Source organism: Balaenoptera physalus (assembly GCF_965194825.1).
Source record: "Balaenoptera physalus genome assembly, chromosome: 9".
NCBI lineage: Eukaryota > Metazoa > Chordata > Mammalia > Artiodactyla > Balaenopteridae > Balaenoptera > Balaenoptera physalus.
The window spans coordinates 48,684,868-48,707,056 of record NC_138888.1 but is presented as its reverse complement, the minus strand read 5'-3'; the positions used below and the strand labels follow the sequence as shown (position 1 = coordinate 48,707,056).

Here is a 22,189-nt window from a genome sequence, read left to right as displayed (position 1 = left end):
GGAAAGGAATACATTCACAGTAAATGTTCATGTTTTATAAGCACAAACCTAGGGGGACAGAAAGCCTTTAATGACTATGGGAAATACCAGTGAGCTCTCTCTCTCCTCTGCCTCCATTTCTTTCCTGACCCAGAAGGACAAGGTTTTTTTCTGCAGAGATTTTGGTCCATGAGCAATTTGGCTGGCTGCCATTTGTAAGGGCCTGTGCTAGGGGTCAAAGACGGAAGAAGGATTTGACTTCTCGATTTAAGGACTGTCTAACGGGGAAGATAAGTCTCACGTACAGATCAGACAAGATCACCAACAAAACAAAGTAATACAATGGGTGACATACAAGGTTTGGCGTTTAGGCATTCTGATAAAAAGACAACTTTTAGCTCACGATACATAACATTTAACTATATCTCAAAAGATAGAAAAGACCATGTAGGTTTAAAAGTATCTATGTTAATATACGAATAAAAATCTGATTTTGAAGACCCTTTAAAGAGGTTTGTACCATATTATTATATGGCATCTTTATTATTATTTTGGTCATCAAAATATTCCCATGAACAGTCTGCTGAGAGGAACAACCAGATGCACTCGTGTGAGATTTGGAAGGTAGACGGAAATGGAGGCCATGCTTCTGCCACTTCTGTGGTTTCTGTTGTTAAGGGCTGTCTGTCATGAGGTGCCGAGTTCATCAGGAGGCATCCCAGTGTCCCGTTACAGCTTCACAGTGTCAAGGGCAGGGCATGGGCATCCGTTTTTTGCCAGTGCAGACCTAGCAGGAACAAAATGTTTCCAGTAGCTGAGGCGGTGGCAGCTTCCAGACTCTGGATTGTGCTGTGGCAGCATGGCCTAGAATGGAGAGCTCCGTGGTGGCTTTCTGACCCTCCGCCTCTCTGACCATGCCAGAGGAAGCAGCCTCTTTGGTCTCCTGTTCTGTGACGTTGCTCTGGGATCATTCCTGGAAGCCCAGCCTAAAACTCGTTCCTCCAACCTCCAACAATGTCGTAAGTACCCAACTCCCTATATTAAATCCCTTCTGTTTACAATAGCTAGAGTTGTTTCTGTTTTCTGTAACTGAATTCTAACTGATACGGAGACTAAAACTGTGTCTGTAATGTTTTATTTCTTCAAAAAAATACGAAGTAAATGTGGCATTGTTAACATTTTAAAAAACCTAGGTAGTGGGAACAGGAATGTTTGTTATTTGTTATGTTTGAAATTGTTTTATATTCTAAATTTTACAAAAGTTTTGAATATAAAAATCTGTGTGTATATGCCTAGATTGTTGCTTATGATTTCATATTTTTACCCAAAAGAGTATTAAAAAAATTCTGAAAGTCCTATGTAGCAAGATTTAAAATAAAATTATACAGAATCTCAACTATATTATATTTCTTTTTTTTTTTAAATTAATTTATTTATTTTTGGCTCTGTTGGGTCTTCGCTTTCTGTGCGAGGGCTTTCTCTAGTTGCGGTGATTGGGGGCCACTCTTCATCGCGGTGCGCGGGCCTCTCACTATCGTGGCCTCTCTTGTTGCGGAGCACAGGCTCCAGACGCGCAGGCTCAGTAATTGTGGCTCACGGGCCTAGTTGCTCCGTGGCATGTGGGACCTTCCCAGACCAGGGCTCGAACCCGTGTCCCCTGCATTGGCAGGCAGATTCTCAACCACTGCGCCACCAGGGAAGCCCATCAACTATATTATATTTCTAATTGTGAATGCTTGAGGAAGTTAGTTTTATTTTATATTAATATAGAAAAAAAATTTTACGACATATACCTTCATCTAATGGGGATCCAGTTCCATATTCTTTTTGGATTAAATGCCTTTGTACCCAAAGTTGCTTAGTTGTTATAAAAGACGGTTACTCATTTGACAAAGCAATGTTAAGCCCTTGATAATATTCAAAAACTTTCATATAAAACAATATCATGGAGAGTAATGACAAAGTAAATTTTCTGTATTAAGGTTCTCTTTCAAAAGACCAGTAAGAGGAGAATTAGCTTCATTACCTGTACTTATTTTTCATTATCTTAAAATGATAAAATAAATCCAAGGAGACCATAGCAGGCTTAAATTGATGTTACAAAAGCAATTACTCTGTACTACATTTGCTATTCTTCTGTATATCTAAAATTATTTCAAAATAAACATTTATTTTAAAAATTACTATTGCCTCTCCTATTCAACACTAAACATAAAGATGCTTAAATTTTGTTTGTTTTCTTGGAATTTTAGATATTTTTTCTGCAAGAGTGCTTCTCTGGCTGTGAATCATTACTTAATTCCATTATATAAATTCCATGAAATTTTGTTTTTAAAAAAATAAGGCATCTGTCTGCAAAGAAAATCTGAGGGCTTGTCGGCTTTTGAGTGAAGAGGAAAGGCAGATGTGCCTTATCTGCCATTGTAAATAGAGTGGGCTTTTTTCTTTCAATAAACTTTTTGAGCTGATTACCGATTTCTCTATTTCTGAAAAAAACTGCTTTAATAGGACCTTCATATCTCATTCCGTTCTCAAAACAGAATATAGATTTACTCTGAGTGGTATATAAAAGTCATGCTTGAGCAAGAGCAAACATTTTATCTACTCTCTTTCCAATTTTGTCATAAATTAGGAAGCTCCATTTACATGAGTTGTTCCTGTATATTTTAGATCTATAAATTAAGAGAAAAAGAAAACTTGAAAAGTCAAAAGAAAACAATGGGGCTTCCCTGGTGGCGCAGTGGTTGGGGGTCCGCCTGCCAATGCAGGGGACACGGGTTCGGGCCCTGGTCCCGGAGGATCCCACATGCCGCGGAGCAGCTGGGCCCGTGAGCCACAATTACTGAGCCTGTGTGTCTGGAGCCTGTGCTCCGCAACAAGAGAGGCCGCGATAGTGAGAGGCCCGCACACTGCGATGAAGAGTGGCCCCCACTTGCCACAACTAGAGAAAGCCCTCGCACAGAAACGAAGACCCAACACAGCCATAAATTAAAAAAAAAAAAAAAAAAAAAAAAAAAAAAGAAAAGTCAAAAGAAAACAATGGGGCTTCCCTGGTGGTACAGTGGTTAAGAATCTGCCTGCCTATGCAGGGGACACGGGTTCGAGCCCTGGTCCGGGAAGATCCCACATGCCGCGGAGCAACTAGGCCTGTGTGCCACAACTACTGAGCCTGCGCTCTAGAGCCTGCGAGTCACAACTACTGAAGCCCGCGCGCCTAGAGCCTGTGCTCCGCAACAAGAGAAGCCACCGCAATGAGAAGCCCACACACCACAAGGAAGAGTAGCCCCCGCTCGCCGCAACTAGAGAAAGCCCGCACGCAGCAACGAAGACCCAACACAGCCAAAAATAAATAAATAAATTTATAAAAAAAAGAGAGAACAATGAAGAGAAATATGATTAAAGGATTAGACAATTAAACAATTAAAGTCAAGAAAAACCAAAATTGTTTTTCTGGAAGAAGTATCGGAAAGACCTAATAATGGTGTTCAACATGTGTGAATTCTTTTATTACAAAAGAAAATAACAGGTTATTTTAAATTTCTATTAAAAGCGAATTGAATTTAAAATTTCAAAGTAAGAAATGGGCTTAAACAGGTGTAGAAACTAGGGATATAAAAAAGAACTTCATAGCTTTGGAAGTCAGTCATAGTAAAACTAAAAACCTATTTCGTGGGCTAAAAGGCCAGGGGATCTGAAAGTAAAAGAAGCAGGTGTGACTTAGCATCTTAAGAGCCTTTCCTTCAAGAGCATTTTGACTAGTCACCAGTGGCTTTATGTGTCTGGTAAAGAGATTCTTATCAACCACCTTCCCTTTCCTCCTGACCTGAAAAGTCTATGTGGGGCGTTCCAGTGTGTGACTTGGTCAGCAGCCTGGGTAGCAAACCAACAGAGAGCTTAGATACATTTTGATTGCATCGGCATCATTCTTTTTCATGTTAGAAATGTTTGAAATTTGGCCCCATCGTACTTACTGATACCTCAGGAGCCCTAGGGAGGAGTAGTCTCTTTGTGGAGGCCTCTCCTCTTGGTCCCAGGGGCTGGGATAGTTCAGGACGACCTTCTGCACAGGGTGCAGGCCTCTCACACTGGGTCCAGGTGGGGCCTGCCCAGGTAGAGCCGGCTGGATCACTTGCTGGTAGGCTGCTCGAGGGTAGTCGTGGCCATCTGCAGGTAAAGACAGCAAAGAAAACAGGGAAGGCTGACCCTAGCTCCTTTGTGTGAAAGGAGAGGTAAGCTCAGTGCAAATTTTTGTCCTGATACCAACTGAGGGTTCCAGATAATGTTTACCACCTCTAAGATGTTTGCCATATTTCTGTACTATTATTTACTTGATTGCTTTCATGAAATTGAGTCATTGTTTTTATTTTTTTCCTAAATAAAAACGTCTGTGAAATCATGAGTTTGGTGTTCTAATTGGAAAGCACAAAGCTCCACATAGGCCCCTATTTAAATAAGATGCTTAAAATAATCCAAACTGAGCCTATTCCAGCTGCCTGGCTGATAAAGACCAGGACTTGGAGGGCATCTCTAAGAATGGGGAGGTAGGACCACAGAGACCCCTTTGGTCTAGGACAAGATATACTGCCCAGGTTTTGCTGTTACAGCCTTCCTGGGGCAGGTGAGATACATCCCAAGGGGTCCAGATCACCACTATTCCTACCATAATTCCCCAAGTTTTTAGAACCCAAGGCTAGGAGAAATTATCCTAAGGGTAGATACAGAATCACTACTTGCTCTTTTCCTTCCCTGGACACACACACACACACACACCAATCCCTCAAGAAGAAGTCAATGAATGAAAACTTGGCTCATACCTCTGGGAAGTAGCCAACCAGTTGGCAACACCTCCCAACTTTCTCAGTCCTCTGTTGCTAAAGGCTATGTGCACCTGGGGCCAGGGCAGTTAGAAGAGGGCAGTCTCAGAGCAAAGCCAGGCCTGGCAGTGATTTATATGAATTTGTAACCTAGGAGAAAGTTGGTCCCAGCCAGACCCAGGAGTAGCAGAGTCCCAAAGGAAGAAGGGCAACCTGCCTGACCAGGTGAGAGAAGAGAAGCGAAGGTCAGAGGAGGCATGCAAGGGAACCCAGGAAGGGTGGGAGAGGAAGGCTCTGGGGGAACTGTCCAGGCCCAAAGGGGCTCAGGTGTGGGAAATCTGAGAGCTTTGATATATCTTAGGGGTAGGCCTAGCTTGGAGAGGGACTGGAGAGAGTCAGGTGGACAACCCTGCAAAATGAACCATGAGCACGTCCTGGTAATCCAAGCATTGCCACCTCTGCCCAAGCAAGAACTTGGATGATCGAGGAGGCATAGCTAGTTAGGGCAAGAAAGAACCTTGGTTTTCAAAAGATATTTATTGGTCTTTATTCTTTTTCTGATTATATAAATAATAACCAATTTGCCTGCTGTGTAGGTAGGATACATGCCGGGATGTAAAGTGAAATAAAACTAGGAAGTGAGCAAGAAAGTAACAGATAGAGAAGGTTCAAACCAGAATGCGGAGAGCGAGAATGTGGTTAAGAACTTTATTCTAGTTTGGTAAGTAGTCAGCAACCACTGAAGTTTTCATGGGAATATCTAGGGGACTATGGCCTCAAGTACAGAAGACAAATAATATGTGTATTCACTAGTGTGGCCCCACTGTCTGGACTCAGGAAACTTGGCTGGGTGACCCTGGAAATGTGCACAAGCCAGTCTCTCAAGCATGGTCAGAATCCCTGGATTTAGTCTATTGTCTGCTCTGACCTGTGACACCAGCTAGGTCCTTCCTGTCCTGCTTCCTTTGGCAAAACTGACCACACCCCTCTTAACCCAGGTTGTCTCCCGGCCCTGACCGTGACCCTTGCCCTGCTATTGCTTAAGCCTGGTCATGATATTAGGGGCTTAAGGAAAGGGAGGAGGATAAAAGGATCTGACTGGGTCTATCCCAGCCCCTTGGCTGATAAAGACCAGGACATGGAAGGCATCTCTAAGAATGGGGAGACAGGACCACAGAGCCCCCTATGGTCTAGAACAAGATAGACCACCGAGGTTTTGATTTTACAGCCTTCCTGGGGCAGGTCAGACACATTCCAAGGGGTCCAGCTCACCAGTTGGAGTTTCAGGGCTACAGGGCTGGTCTCTCCTGCTGCTCTTTTCCGCAGCTAGAACAGGGTACAAAGTGCCACTGCTATCAGGTCACTAGGCCAGCCATGTTTTTAGGTGTCTTGTATGAGTGGACCATTTACAAAACCAGCTATAGATACAACCCTCCAGAGATTTCCCATTGCATCTAAAACCCACCTTGCATGATCGGGTCTCTGCCCTTCTTGATTTTATCTCCTACTATACTCTGCTCATCAAGCCCCAGCTATCCTGGCTGTCTTTCTTCTTCTTGAACGCCCCAAGCTAGTCCCCACCTCTGGGACCCTGAGTCTGCCATCCCCTCTGCTCAGAATGTTTTGCCCTGTGTCTTTACAGATCAACATCTTGACATTCAGGGCTCAGCTCAGATATCACCTGTTCACCAGTGGATTCACCTGTTCAAATCCCATCTCCCTATTTTATTTTCTTCCTAACGCTTATCATGTTTGTGTAAGTAAGCATGACTCTTACTTGTCACCTTCTTAGCTACCTTCCGTACGAGACTCTAAGCTCTGTGAAAGCATGAACTGTGTCTGTTTGCCACCACATCTCCAGGCACAGTGCCGACACCCAGGGGATGCTCAATAAATGAATGAATGAAGACTGAAGAGTTACAAAGCCAACTTCACACACGCACACAAGCGAAGCCATGGAGCACTGCACAATCTGCCTGGTAGGTCTTGGGTCTTCTAGACTGTCTATGTCTCATCTGCTATCCATTTGCGGTATTTTCAGTGTGCATCCTCTTCCTACTTCTCTGGAAGTAGGAAGAAGGAAGACAAGGAGAAGAGGAGCAACGTTGCCAGTGGCCTTGAAAGTTTTTAATGCTTAGAGCCATTCTTGTTTCCCATATCCATTAAAAAGTGGCTAATAAGGTTTTATTTGCTTTAAAAGGACTACCAAGCTCTAATCATAGGGTTTGTTTCTTTTCCAGAAGGCGGATGTTAGTGCTGTTAATCAAAAGCCTTTGAATCAAGGACATATGATTTCTAACAGATTATTCCTCACACAACAGGTTTTTGTCTCATAGCAACCAATCATATCATTAAAATCACTAAGGCATGTGGGCTAAGTGTTTGATTAGCTGTAACTCTCATTTCTGAAATGGCCACCTGTAATAAAAACTTACACTGGTTTGTGTGAGCAGATGAAAATGATCCACCTCATCTATTTTTGAAATTAAGGTACTGAGAATATAGTTCTCTATGCTGTCCTTTGATTGTTAAAGCAAAGAAATATTGAATATCAGAGGGTCAATCAAAAACAAGATTTCCTTTTTTTAAAAATACATTTATTTTATTTATTTATTTTTGGCTGCATTGGATCTTCATTGCTGCACGCGGGCTTTCTCTAGTTGCACTGAGTGGGACTACTCTTCGATGCGGTGCGTGGGCTTCTCATTGCGGTGGCTTCTCTTGTTGTGGAGCACGGGCTCTAGGCTTGCGGGCTTCTCTGGTTGTGGCACGTGGGCTCAGTAGTTGTGGTGCATGGGCTTAGTTGCTCCGCGGGATGTGGGATCTTCCTGGTCCAGGGCTTGAACCCGTGTCCCCTGCATTGGCAGGCAGATTCTTAACCACTGTGCCACCAGGGAAGCCCAAGGTTTCCTTTTTGTAAGTGGAACTTGACTGGTTTTGTCTGGAATTTGGTTTGTTGTGTGGAAAAGTTGTGAAATAAAATCTGTATTTGTCGGGTAAATGAATGTCTTTTCATCACTCAAATTTTGATAGTTTTGTTCCGCTATTTTGACCAAGGCTTGCTAGTTTAGCTGGGTACTATATATATAATGGCTAACATTTATCGAGTACTTGTTACATGCCAAGTACTGTTCTAAGTTCCTTATTCAGGATTATAGAGTTCAATTTTTTGTTTTCCTAAAGAAGTTTAACTTAGAAAAAAAATCCAAATTCCTTACCACAGTCCTTGCCTCCTTCATTTTCTAGCATATCATTCTCTCCCTGCTCACCCTGCTCCAGCCCCACTTGCTTGCTTTTGGTACATTAACTACACCAAACTCCTTGCTTCCCGGACCTTCTTTTCCTTTAGATTTCAGCTCACACGTGTCCTACTCAAAGAGGTCTCCTCTCACCATCCTGTCTATTAATGTCTGTTCTAACACCTGGCTATTTCCTTTATAACACGTACACTTTGTTATTTTGTTTGCCGATTTCTTCCTATCTATAGACTTATCTCCAGTAGACTGTGAACTCCGCAAAGACAGGACCATGTGTGTTGTATTCACCCCTGCACACCCAGTGCCTAGCAGAGAACTGGGCAAATATTTGTTGAATAAGTTGATAAATGAATGAACAAGGTCTGTTTCCAAATCTCATTGACCTCCTTTCTTTCCTCTGCTCTCCCATTTGACAAGTAAAGGTGGCCTTTCCAAGGCTTGATATCACAAAGTCTCTACTCACGATTAGGGAATCACTCCTTTTCCCAGGAAGTAGGGAACAGATTTCTTTTTGTTCATTCAACAAATATTATTGAACCTCTATGGCTAGGCAGGCGGTGAATAGAAATAAATAGGTTAGGTGGGGATGGTGGTGTGCTGAATTGGGCGATTGGGATTGACATGTATACACTGATGTGTATAAAATTGATGCCTAATAAGAACCTGCAGTATAAAAAAACAAACAAAACAACTAATACTAAACTTTCATTGGGTTATTTGTATGGAAATATGTTAATATAAATGTTTCAGACATTACATGAAATTTCTAAAAATCTTATATTTGTATTTGTATGGAAATATGTTAATATAAATGTTTCAGACATTACATGAAATTTCTAAAAATCTTATATTTGTATTTGTATGGAAATATGTATGGAAATATGTTAATATAAATGTTTCAGACATTACATGAAATTTCTAAAAATCTTATATGTTCTGGTATAATGTTATAAGTAATAATCCTAGTTATTACTTTAAAATGTATATCTCAGAAATAACTAATTTTCTTGTCAACTGCATTATTATGAACTTTCATCAAATCTTTTACCGTGGTCATTTTTAAGTCTTTTGTCATTTACAGACAGTTCTGGGTGTACTCTGATGATTTTGCAAATATGTTCCTATAAAAGGGTTTCATCTTCAAGAAATTCACGGAAAAGACTCTGACAAGTACAGGTTTCTGGTAACTGACTGTACTGCTGAACTGAATGAATAAGCATTTTCAGAACTCTGATGAAAAACTGATGAACTCATGAAAGTGCTAACAAAAGATCAAGATGAAAAAAAACGATTAATTACATGGGACTGAGTGAACTGATGAGGATGAGTATAATTTTTGTGACTTTCTGTCTGAATTAAAAAAAAAAAAAATCCCACAAGGACTCAGAGGCAAAGAATATACAAATCAATTTTCACTGCAAAGTAAAGGAGCTGTTACAGTGGAGGATTACTGGACTGAATGTCAATATTATGACATAGTATGAGTGTGTTTCATGTTTGGTAATTGCAATCATTGTTGCTTTTGTCGTGGTCATCCATGTACAATGCTTGGTGTCAGTCTATTTATCTCTTGTAAAAATAAAATACAGTGTGTGTGTGTGAAAAAAAAAAAAAAAAGAAAGAAATAGGTTATAGTTCTCCTGAGTAGCTCAAAACAAATGGAGAGAGAAAGAGGAAATCTGTGTGTCTATGGATGTGTTTGGAAACACAAACCCACATTCAGTGCGTAAGAGAGGTGTGCAAGCCAGTAGCCACCTACATGGTAGACTTAAGAATCACTGCCTAAAATATCTCCCCCAATGACTTGTCCTCATGCTTAAAATTCCATAAAGAGAGTGCATTCTGTAGAATGTGATAGACAAGTGATTTGTTAGCACAGTAACTCCTAGATTCTGATGCAGTGTTAATCACAAAATAAAAATACAAATCTTGCACAATCATGAATAGGTGCCCAGAACTGTATGTTACTTGTCAATCTTATGATCCTCTTGGCCTGGGTACACACGGTCTTCGTGTTACTGGCCTTTGACCACTTGGAATTTGTAAACCAAATCCTAAACGAGGTTTTCCACTTATCAGTCAAAACATTCAACATTTTTCTTCCTTATTAAGAATGGTATTAAAAGAATTTATGAGAGAGAAAATAAAATCTGATTTTCAAGTTGTCAAAAGACATGATGATATAACGCAATCACTTTAGCCAGGAAAACAAAATGGCCAGCATAAACTATTACAGGAACTCCCACAGCTGTAAACAGCTGTAGTTCCTGAAAGGCAACGCTTTTCTTTATCATCTCTTCCATCTGGTTTGTTTTTTCCTTACTTTTAATTCTGCATGCATTCTAGCCTACAAATAATCACTCTTTGGGGTCCATATGAGCAATAGTAGGCATGTGTCCACAGGTTTATTTTATTCAGTCTCCTTGGTAGAGAAAGCAAGAATTTTACAGTAAAATAAGAGTCTTTTAGACTTAATACATTCTTTTCTCCCAATTTATTTGCGTCATGGCTATGATCTCCAGTCTGGTGACCTTCAGTGGAAGGATTTTGAGGCAGTAAGAGGTTGACTTCTCCCGGGGGTGGGGGGGAGGAAAGAAATAGTCTTTTCCCACTTCTTGTTTTCACCTGCTTTGATAACTTTTTTTTTTTTTGACATGAAAGGGGTGACCTGTAACCATTTTTGCTTTAACTTGCAAAGGCTAAGGTATGCCATTTGCATGGTGATCATTATTTATTTATATTTTCATTAATGGATGAGGAAGTAATACTCTTCTAAAGCCGAGTAGAACCACGTAGCCATGGTTTCCAACTGCACAAGCATCACTTAGGTGAACAGCTCTTTTGAAGTGGTTTTGTTGGCAATTATATGCAGTTACAGCCCTGACATGAAACTAAGGATTTATACACCTGCTTTGAATGCTTAAAATCTGTGCCAGTGAGGGGGATCTAGAAGTAGAGGGGTACTTTACAGGGCTGGCTACAGGATCCATTTAGATAATAGCAATAATAACTAAGAGCTGCTAGTTACTGAGGGCTTACTACAAGCCAGCCACTTTCCTAGTGTCTTTAATACATTATCTCATTTAATCCTCAGAGCAACCTTCCTGGGAGCCATTGCTATCGGAGGCTTCATAAATATTTTGGGCTTGCAGTGCCCTGAAGAAAAACTGTAAGCACTGAATTTCCCTGACAAACCCAGCCCGACCCTGACCCTCTTCCCTGTGATTAGATGCCCCTGGGAACCAGGACCAAGGCACATGCAAGGTGGATTAGGCTGAGCCCACCTGTACACTCTCATGTCCCCTTACTTTTCTTTTTCCTTTTTAACTTTTATTTATTTTTAAAATTTATTTATTTATTTATTTTTGGCTGTGTTGGGTCTTCGTTGCTGCGCACTGGCTTTCTCTAGTTGCAGCTAGCGGGGCTACTCTTCGTTGCGGTGTGTGGGCTTCTCATTGCTGTGGCTTCTCTTGTTGCAGAGCACGGGCTCTAGGCATGCAGGCTTCAGTAGTTGTGGCTCGCAGGCTCTAGAGCGCAGGTTCAGTAGTTGTGGCACATGGGCTTAGCTGCTCCGTGGCATGTGGGATCTTCCCGGACCAGGGCTCAAACCCGTGTCCCCTGCCTAGGCAGGCAGATTCTTAACCACTGCACCACCAGGCAAGTCCCTTTACTTATTTTTTAAATTATAAAAGTAATGCCTGTTTGCTCTAACAAATTCAACAAAATTATGTAGAGTTAGAAGAAAAATCTCCCTGTCTCTTCCTAATTCCTTGTTCCCCTTCCCCCATGATCACAGTTAACAGTTGGGGCCATCTTACACACTTTTTAATGGAGTTTTTAACATATATAATAAAAAAAAATAACATGTATGGGATCAACACTTCATGCTTCTCCCTTAATCTTTTTTATGTCAGAGTGTGTATTTTAGTCTACGTAACAGGGGCCTAGTAGTCTATGGTATAAATAAATCACAACTTATTTACAATAATGTATATTCTTTATAACATAATTTGATAATTATTTATAATTTACTAATTTATAATTATTTACGATAATCTGTCCCCTTATTGATAGGCATTTTAGTGTTTTTATTCTTTTTTTTTTTTTTTTTTTTTTTTAATTAATTTTATGGTTGTGTTGGGTCTTCGTTTCTGTGCGAGGGCTTCCTCTAGTTGTGGCAAGTGGGGTCCACTCTTCATCGCGGTGCGCGGGCCTCTCACTATCGCGGCCTCTCTTGTTGGGGAGCACAGGCTCCAGACGCGCAGGCTCAGCAATTGTGGCTCACGGGCCTAGTCGCTCCACGGCATGTGGGATCTTCCCAGACCAGGGCTCGAACCCGTGTCCCCTGCATTGGCAGGCAGATTCTCAACCACTGCGCCACCAGGGAAGCCCAGTGTTTTTATTCTTACTCTAATACAAGCATCCTCATTCAGGTATTTCTATATGTTCATTTAATGTGTCTATAGGACAGATTCCTACAAGTGAGACTGCTGGACCAAAGAGGACACATTTAAAATTTTGATAGTGAAATTGTCTCTTGGAAGACTGTACCAGTTTATATTCCTATCAAGGGTAGATGGGAAAGTTCATTTCCCCATAAACCCACTAACACTAGATGTTGTCCCAGGGTTCTTTTCTTTTTGTGCACTTGATTGGGAAAAATACATCTTTAAAAATTTTGCATTTCTCAAATTCAGTAATAGTAAGCTTGGTTTCGTATGCTTATTGGCTGCTTATAAGTCTTCTGTGAATTATTCCCTTCTCCTGTCCAAGTTCTCTCCTCTCTGCCTTTCATCACTTATCTTCACTCCCAGGATCCTAGGCCTCCCTTTCCTCCCCAACTTCAATAGAAGGAAATAATATAGAGAGCAAGGGGAGGGGATCTGATGAGAGAAAGCAAGGGTTAGAGACTAAAAGTATTCCCAGTGGGAGTGTTTGCATTTTAACAGAGCCTGCCCAAAGAGGGCAATGCTTACCTCCAAAGACTAGATTGCTAACGATGCCATTTCAGGGTTCAACAGGAAAAATATTTCCAAGTGAGAAGATCTTCCTGGAACCCTCAAATTATGAGTCCATGCTTTCTCTGTCTATCACAATGGGCCTTTCTCCTGTTAGTGCTTAAAGGCAACTGCTTGGGACTTAGTATCACAAAGCCCTTGATGAAGTATTCACACTTCTACATATTAATCTAAGAAACTAATCAGAAATGCAGGTAAAAACTTATGTACATGATGTATCATATCATTGCTGATTGGATCAGAAATTGGAAACTATTTAAAATGTCCAACAACAGAGAATAGCTTAAAAACAACTTGATAGATCCATCTGATGAAATAATATGCAGCATTTTTAGGTGATGCTGGAAGAATTACACTGAAATTATTTTAGTTTTATATTAAATATATATGCAAAAACCCAGTAAATATGTCAAACCCCAATAAGGAATTATTTTTGGGTGATGGAAACATGGCTTTTGGGCATATTTCAACTTTGAGAGTGAACAAACATTAGTATTATGATCAGAAAAACTATCTTTAAATGCAGATAGTAGAATGTTTAAAAAAAAGTATTTTGTGGTATTATTTCCACAAAATTATTCGTTTTTAACATAGAAATCTTTGAGAAAAAAATGCAAATCCTGACCCTGCCAAGGTTCAGTTTTCAGTAAGTGATTCATGCTCAAGGAACTCTGCCACCACACCCATCCTATCCCTGGGTACTCAAAGTACAAGGGACGTCCTTGCTTCCCAATCAGCTAACTTCCCAACATCCCACACCAACACCAGAGTCCCACTTGTAGACCTTAGGGGCTCTTTCTCCCGAAGCTCCGCTGCTTCCTTATCTCTTAGCCTCACTCTTAACTCACATTCATTCTTGCCTGTTTTCTTCCAAGCATCTTCTAAGTTAAATTCCTTTACCTCACTTTTTTTTTTTTTTATTATGAATTACTCTGTTGCTCCATTCACTTTAGGAAGCTTTATATTAAATGCACATGTATAAATACATAAATTGTGATTGATTATAGGATGTGTAATTATTTCTATAATTTATTTTAAAGCTAGGCACCAGATTTGGTCAGACTCTTTGGTCAGACCATTTGAACTGCTTTTGATACGGTGTTTTTTTGCTAAGAAAAATATTGCATCTCCCAGCCCCATGTTTCATCTGTAAAGCCCTATTGTTATTTTCCAGCAGTCTCTTAGAGAGCTGACATCAAGAATTGTGATGAACCTTTTATCTCAGTCTAAGACTTTATCACTTTCAGAGATGCTTACTGCACTGATACATATTATTCATTCATTCATTCATTCATTCATTCAGAAATAATTTTTTGAGAATCTAGTATATGCTGGTCACTGTGTTAAATGCTGGGGAATTATGGATTGAAAATACACCTTTGCTGAATGTGCAAAAACTTACAGTCTGGAAAGAGAAGTAAACAATTCCGTAAGTAAATGCCATACTGGCATTAGGTGCCCCAACAGGCAGAGTATAAGGAAACAGAGAGCCCAAAGGAGGGACTGATCTGGGGAGACTGCCACAGGGACACTTAAGCTAAGTCTTAAAAGAGGTATATAGTGATGGTTGTATAACTCTAAATTGCATTGTACACCTAAATGGGGGCAGGGTGAACTTCATAGTATATAAATTAGATCTCAAAAAAGCAGTTAAAGAAAAAAAGGTATAGAACTGGTTCAAATGTACAAGAAGGGGAAAAACATCCTGGGTAGAGAGAAGAGTGTGGGCAAATGCAGGGGGATGTGAAACAGCTCGACAAGTTAGGGGGACTGCCACTCCTCAAGTGTGGCTAGACGGTAGGGTAGATGTTGGTGGTTCCATCTCCAAAGGCCTTTAAGCAATATAATCACAGGAGCAACTGGATCTTCATGTAATGCATGAATTCAGAGTCTCCAGGACATTCTGGGCACCTTCTGATTTTTTTGACACAAGGTCCCTTTCTCTGAAAACTCTAAGGTGGAGAAGAAGCATGTAAAGAAGGAAAACCCCAGATGCCCAAGAATTTGGATAACAAACAAGTTTTCTAGAAGTTATTTGCGTCGTCTCCCTGCCTCTCGGCAAGTTTCACTTAACACTACCCTGGAGAGGAATCTGTTTTAGACTTACAGTTTCCTAGAGAAGCAGGTTCCAAGCGGAACGAACGGGCTTTGGGCCAAGATAAAGCATTATTCTAAAGCCCCTTGCAAATCCAATCACGTGCGGAAGGCCCCATAGGAAGCAAAATGTCCTCCCTGCCTTCTGACCTGTCTGTGCTGGTCTAACCATGCAAGACATTGACGTGAGATTCCCGTTTACTCAGTTACCCAGCCCAGAATGTCCAGAGGAGGTAAAGCTCACTTACATGGCACCAGGTGATCGGGGCCTCCAGGACAATAGTAGTGATAGTTCCACTGAGCCTGTGGGGAAGAGCTGGGAGGCAGCATCTGTGCACATGCTGGATATCTCTGAGGTTCAAACTGATGGAACTCCCTGGATCTGAGAGGCCTGGGGAGGTCCTGGGGGTAACACACGGAGGTGAGGGGCAGGGGCCTTTCCAGCTGCCTGATGCCCAGGACGTCCTGGGGCTGTGAATCATATCCCGTGTCTATCGTACGCAGGTCTGGGGCTGCTCGGTTCCTGTGGGTCCGGGCCCGTGGCACCATCTCTTGGCTACTGCCCGGGGGGTCTGCTGAGGCATTAGGTAAACTTTGGTCTGATGTGTCTGAGTCATGGCCAGGGTCAGGAGAAGCTGCTGAAAGCTGAGATCCCAGCCATTGATTACGTTTTTCCATAAGTGAAAACTGATGCTCTGGGGGGAGGGCTCCAGCCACAGACTCAGCCTCAGGCTCGCTGGCTGCAGAGCAGCCCAAGGGAAAATCTTTGCCCGGGTCTGGGTGTCTCCTCCAGAAGCTGTCTTCACTCTCTGCCAGGACTTTAGTGCGCAGGCAGGTGACCTGCTGGGACACAGGCTGCTGGTGATTTGAAAGCTTCAGGGTTGGGTGAGCGTGAGAAAAGTCTCCTGAGGAAGATTGAGGGGTTTGAGGTGCAGATAAGCTGTTGGGTGCCATGTTCCTTGTATCTAGAGCAGGTAGTTCGGATTCTTCTTCCAGGGAATATTCTGAGAGAGGTTTCAGCAACTGACTTGGGTATGGTTCTGATTCATCAACCTCCACAGGAATGCTTCGGCTCATCCTAGTTTCTGGAACAAGAGAAAACATGCCACAGCCTCAGAAGTCAGATCATTTCTTGGAGTCCCCCGCCTTATGACCTTAAGGGACCTCATTCAAGATGTGGTTTAAATTAACAGTAGAGTGACACCAATGCGCTGGCAGAGCCCTGATCACGTAAAATTGTTCACTTATCCTCCAGGCAAAGGCACTAAGGCTTATTAAGATATTTTTATCTGGAAGGCGAGTCAAAGAATGTGACTGGACCATTATGTGGTAGAAGTCATACACCAGCAAGGGAAGACATGGATGAAAATCAACAGCCAAGTTTAGAGGAAGGAGAAGTAATCAGCACGTGGGTTGTTTCATGTGTATTTGGAATCCATGATGAAAGAAATCTCAGTAACGAATGTGGAATGATCTCTAAAATATACTGTTAAGTGATTAAAAAAAAGCCAGGTGCAGACCAATGTGTATACGATGCTGCTATTTTGTGTGAAAAAATAAAGAGAGGGGAATGTGTGTGTGTGTGTGTGTGAGCACAACTGCTTGCACACGTATAAAACGTGTATGGAGGACACACAAGACATTGGTGCATTGGGTGCCTTTGAGAAGGGAGCTAAGCTGAGGGAGACGGGGGAGGGGGAGAGTTTTTACCTTCTGAAGTTTTAAACTTTTGCCCCCTGTGACTATTGCCCAATTAAAAAAAAAAGATTTTTAAAGCCTGAGTTTAAAAAGCACTGGAAAAAAGGTCATAGTGACATTTTCCACTTACAACGATAGGTTATTTGGAGGGCTTAATTCCCTCTTGCACGATGCCTGCATGACCATCTGGTCTGTGATGTAGTAGCTGCACGGACAAGGCTCGCTAAACTAGCCTTTAGCCCACAGAGCAGTTAGCCCACAGTCCAGGTAATACTGGCTTTACCTATAAAAATAGAACTCTCAATCAACATAACAGAATGAGAAAGAAAATTCGCCTCCCCTTATCAGAAGATTGGTTGAGATGATGTCCCAGGATGCTTAGGCTCCAGGGGAAGGAAGGAGGCAGGTCACGGAAAAAGATGTCACAGGGTGATGACGGGAGGCCTGCAGAAGGCTCCGGAGCAGGGATAGTGGGAGCGAGGAAGTGAAAAGAAAAGATCCTGGCCGTCTGTTCCGTGCAGGCCTCGTACATAGCATACCTCAAGTGCCATACAGGGAGAAGGGGTGGTGCCGGGGTGGTGGATTTTTTAATTCCTATTTTATCCACGTAGAATTTCAAACACAAACACTCACTGAGGGCTTACTGTGCCCAAAGGCACGATGCCCATCACTTATTGTGCTAAGACAAGTTGGAAAATTATGAATTCCCCTTCTCTTGTGCCCGGTACCCAACCCAATGGCAACAAGACAGCACGCATTTTAAAATGCTGCCCCAAAGAGGAGAAGTGGGATCAGTAGTTTCCCACCAAATGTATCTTCCCGGCCTGTAGAAAGAGACCTCAATCTGCCCTGCACTCCCTGCCAAATGAATGCCCTCTAACACTTCTCTGACTCTCACTTGGTATCAGACTTACCCATCTGCTGCAAACAACCTTTGTACCATTTTCTGGCACAACAGAGAATTCCCTCAGGCTCCAAGTCCCTGCCAGCCCTCCCTCCTTGCCTTGGTGTCCCCTGCCCCGGGCTGGCTCTTTTCTAGGCTGCTGTCTAGGCTGGGTGTACTTCCTGCCCCTTGACTCTGCAGAGGATAGACTTCATCACCTAAATTGCTTAGACCCTGTAAAAACACACAAATTTCAACTGATTTCAGTTGATGAGACCTACCCAAAACACACATATTTCAACTACTGAGTATTTTAAAATGTTCACCATTGTTTTCCTTTCTTTCTTACAATTTTTCTACAGCTTTGAAATTGGATATGCCATACAACATGCTCTTCAGCTGGTCAGGAAACAGAAGTATTTTCCGAAGGGCTGGCTGAGTGTTGCGTAATCTCCTGCAAGCATCTGTGGGCCCACAGCTGAAAGGGGGGGGGTGTCGGGGGGGGGGATGTCGGGGTAAAAGGGGCAGCCAGCAAGCCAGCCCGCAAGAGAACTAAATGCTGTCAGCTATTTCTTGGTATGCAATTCATTTTCATTTTCTACACTTCAGGTACAATTGTTTATATTCTCCCTGGGTCTTCAAATGTGAATACCTTAGAAGTGCTTCCCTAAAAAAATTAAATTAAATTTAAAAAGTTGCAAATTCTCTTCTAGCTGAGGAACCTTCAAGGACTTGGAGGAAGCTAATAAAAAGGGTGACAAATGGGGTCGTCTCTGGAGTGCGGTCACTGCCTGGGAATCTGAGGTCCATCCTAGGGTGGGAATTCTAGAGTTGAAACTGGTCTGAAAATGAACAGATGGTTCCTCGGATGATAGTGAATAAAGCTGGTATGGCAATAAACAACCTTTCAGGAAAGCTATGGGATTAGTAATCTTTAAAAAACAAAATGAACTCTGATGTTTTAAATTTGTCATTACAAATATTCAAATCATTACGGAACCTTACTATGTGTCCAGCTCTGTGCTGTGTACCCCCTCTTCTGAGGCATAAGCTCAGTTAAAATTTTTTTACAAATGGTAATACCTACAAGTGACACAAAACTCAAAAGGTACAAGAGGGTATATTGTGAAAGGTAAACAAAATTATTTCTGAAGTCATAAAACATTATTCCTACCTTCAAGTTGCTTGCGATCCAGCTAAAGGAAGACAACTAATACAGGAAATCAAAGGTCCTACCTCAGGGCCTTTGCACTTGTTGTGCCTTCTTCTTGGAACACTCTTCCCCTACATATCTGCATGGCTTGATCCCTTTCTCTTTTAGGTGTTTACTCAGCTCTCGCTTTCTCAGTGAGGGCTCCCTGGTCACCCTCTAAAATTTTTACATGCTCCTTGCACTCTCTGTCTCCCTTCCCTGCTTTATCATTCTCTCTAGCAGTTATCACCACTGTATATACTATAAAACATATGTTATAAATACAAATATCTAGTACATTCCTTGTTTATTGTCTCCCCCCTTCCCCAGAATGTAAATTTCATGAGGGCGTGATTTTTGACTCTTCTGTTCACAGCTGTATTCCCAGCATCTAGAACTATACCTGGTACATAGTAGGTGCTCAATAAATATTTGTTGAATGAATGAATGATTGATGCCTGTTTCAGAGAGGAGACAGATCCATGTAGCTGGAAGGATCCCGGACAGTGAGGATGTCAGGCTCATGAAAGGTGGCAGGGAGGATTTCAGAGTTCTTGAAATTGTACCCTTCCCTCTTCCTCTCTTTCTCTCAAATATGTATTAAGTTCCCCTAAGTGTCAGGCCCCGAGGCGGGCCTGGGCCGTGCCTGAAGAGGTCCCACCCACCCACAGCAGGGTTGACCTGAACCCTCGCTGGCAGAATAACAGTGAGTCCACCACCCAGCGTGCTGGGACATCTGCTCTTCTGCTCCAGACAGGAAGGCAGCTGGTCTCCTCTTGCATCCTCAGAGCCTCTCGAAGAACAGCAGAGGGTGGGGCAGGCCTGCAGTCACCACGAGGGCCCCTCCAGCCCTAGACCCCGGCCAGAACTGACAGAAAAACCCTGCCACCCTCCTGAGGGTGTCACAGAGAAAAACTACACGCCGACACCACATCAGAAGGCCTTGGGCAGATCAGTGGGTTGGGTTGGAAATGACAGTTTTACTTTTTGGTCTTTAATGTCAATATTGTAAAAAAATAAATAAATAAATAATGCACATTGAAAAAAATTAACTCAGTGTCTCATCGCTCCTCACCATTTCTAATTTCCCTGTTTTATTCCAGACCCTTCTCTAGATGATGTCCAGGCGGTTGTAACCCTGGCACAGCCTGTGCTCCCATCCTTAACAGCGGGTGGCAATTGGTTTTAAGTGGAAAAGCCCTGTTTTCTAGCCATGACCTAGAGGAGAAGTCTATGACCCCTGAGGGGGACAGAAGACCTGCCAGCCAGGCCCTGGTGAGCCCCAGGGCTGGCGGTGCTCTAGACAGTCTCAGCTTATCAGCATGATGCTGAGCTTGGAAGCCGGAAGCCAGGGAGAGGCTGGAGCAGACAGCCATGTCTAGCTCATTGCTTCAAGCCCCTGGGGGAAGGGAGAGGCTAGCTGGCCAGGGACCCCAGGAGAGTTTCTGTTTCAGAAGCGCTTTCTGAGGCTCACAATACAGATGTCCAGGCCTCACACCTAGAGATTCTGAGGCGGGGCCAGGGCTCCCTTTTTCTTCTGTTTAAGTCCCACAGGTAAATAGGTTCTCTCATATTTTGCCAAGGGGAGTGTAATCTGTACAATTTGGCCATAACTATCAGAATTTTAAAATCTTATGTCCTTTGACTTAGTAATTTCATTTCCAAGAATTTCCTCTACAGAGATATGCAAGTATCATGTAAAACGAAGAGGCTATGAGGATAGGCAATGCAGCAATGTTTGTAACAGCAAAGACTACAAACAACCCACGCGTCCAGAAAGGTTCTGCTTTTTAAAACTATGGTCCAGCCTTACAATGAACACGCTGCATCTTTTTGAAAAGACTGAGGAAGTGCTGTGTGAACTGATGTGGAACCATCTCCAAGATTTACTGTGAAGTTAAAAAAGGAAAGAGCAGAACAGTGTGTAGAGTACACTACCCTTTGTACGATCTGAGATTGTATATGCCCACACCATCACGTCCGAAAGCTGCAACACAGGATGCCTCTGGGAAGGGAACTGGGTGACTGGGAACAGGGGCAGGAGAGGGACTTGCTTTTCAGAGCATTTTTTTACCTTTTAAGTTTTGTACCAAGTGCCTGTATATCTACTTAAAAGATAAAAAAAGGAAAAGGAGAAGCTCCACCAGTGATTCTGATGTTCACAAAGATTAAGAACCAGTGTGAGGGGGCTTCCCTGGTGGCGCAGTGGTTGAGAATCTGCCTGCCAATGCAGGGGACACGGGTTCGAGCCCGGGTCTGGGAAGATCCCACATGCCGCGGAGCAACTGGGCCCGTGAGCCACAACTACTGAGCCTGAGTGTCTGGAGCCTGTGCTCCGCAACAAGAGAGGCCGCGATAGTGAGAGGCCCACGCACCGTGATGAAGAGTGGCCCCCACTCGCCGCAACTGGAGAAAGCCCTCACACAGAAACGAAGACCCAACACAGCCAAAAATAAAAATAATAAATAAATAATAAATAAAAAATTAAAAAAAAAAAAGAACCAATGTGAGAGAGGCACTGCTGAGACCACCCAGGAGAGAGTGAACCATCCCATAAAAATACAAAAGACCGGGGCTTCTCTGGTGGCGCAGTGGTTTAGACTCTGCCTGCCAATGCAGGGGATACGGGTTCGATCCCTGGTCTGGGAAGATCCCACATGCCACGGAGCAACTGGGCCCGTGAGCCACAACTACTGAGCCTGCGCGTCTGGAGCCTGTGCTCCGCAACAAGAGAGGCTGCGATAGTGAGAGGCCCGCGCACCGCGATGAAGAGTGGCCCCTGCTTGCCGCAACTAGAGAAAGCCCTCGCACAGAAACGAAGACCCAACACAGCCATAAATAAATAAAAAAAAAAAAAAAAAAAAAAAAAACAACTCAGTGGATCTGAAAAAAAGAAAAAAAATACAAAAGACCGTTCAGCAGATGGTGGGGACATTTGTCCCCGGTGGGAGTGGGTGGGACCGGGGTGGCACTGGGGTGGGACCGGGGTGGGACCGGGGTGGCACAAGCTAGGAATGGAGGGCTAGTCCCAGGGCCACACAACCAGGTGAAACCGTGGTGTATGTGAGCCTGGTTCTTACTCTGATCTGACCCAAGAGACAGCAGTTTTCCTTCTCTGGAATCTCACTGCCCTTTGGATGGTGAGCTGTGGTTCCAGCTCTTAGATTCTGACCAGCATCTTTCTTCAAATCCCTCTGTCAGTTTTTCTGTCCCAGCCTCTCTCGCTTCCTTTCTGCCCCCTACCGTTCCTGCGT

The 22,189-nt window shown here is 42.9% G+C and overlaps 1 protein-coding gene and 2 long non-coding RNA genes across 7 annotated transcripts in view; 1 reads left to right on the top strand and 2 right to left on the bottom strand.

Moving 5' to 3' along the window:
- The window catches only part of LOC309667183, a 238,789-nt gene that overhangs the window by 71,517 nt on the left and 145,083 nt on the right, over positions 1–22,189 (bottom strand). The window lies entirely within an intron of this gene.
- Positions 1–22,189, bottom strand: part of TRAF3IP2 (TRAF3 interacting protein 2) — a 43,176-nt gene that overhangs the window by 14,203 nt on the left and 6,784 nt on the right. For 3 of the 4 annotated variants that reach the window (XR_014267518.1, XR_014267519.1, XM_082475275.1), the window contains exons 2-3: positions 15,411–16,247; positions 3,951–4,143 (exon numbers count right to left, since the gene is read on the bottom strand). Coding sequence is in view for 2 of the 4 variants with exons in the window: in XM_082475275.1 (XP_082331401.1) it covers positions 3,951–4,143; positions 15,411–16,239 (1,022 nt within the window). In the remaining 2 variants the exon portion in view is untranslated. The remainder of the gene's footprint in view (positions 1–3,950; positions 4,144–15,410; positions 16,248–22,189) is intronic. The other variant, XM_082475276.1, reaches the window with a different exon arrangement.
- LOC309667173 lies at positions 5–21,802 on the top strand. Its single transcript, XR_014267571.1, has 5 exons — positions 5–998; positions 6,436–6,549; positions 6,655–6,772; positions 11,145–11,219; positions 18,106–21,802. It is a non-coding gene; the product is annotated as an uncharacterized lncRNA (long non-coding RNA).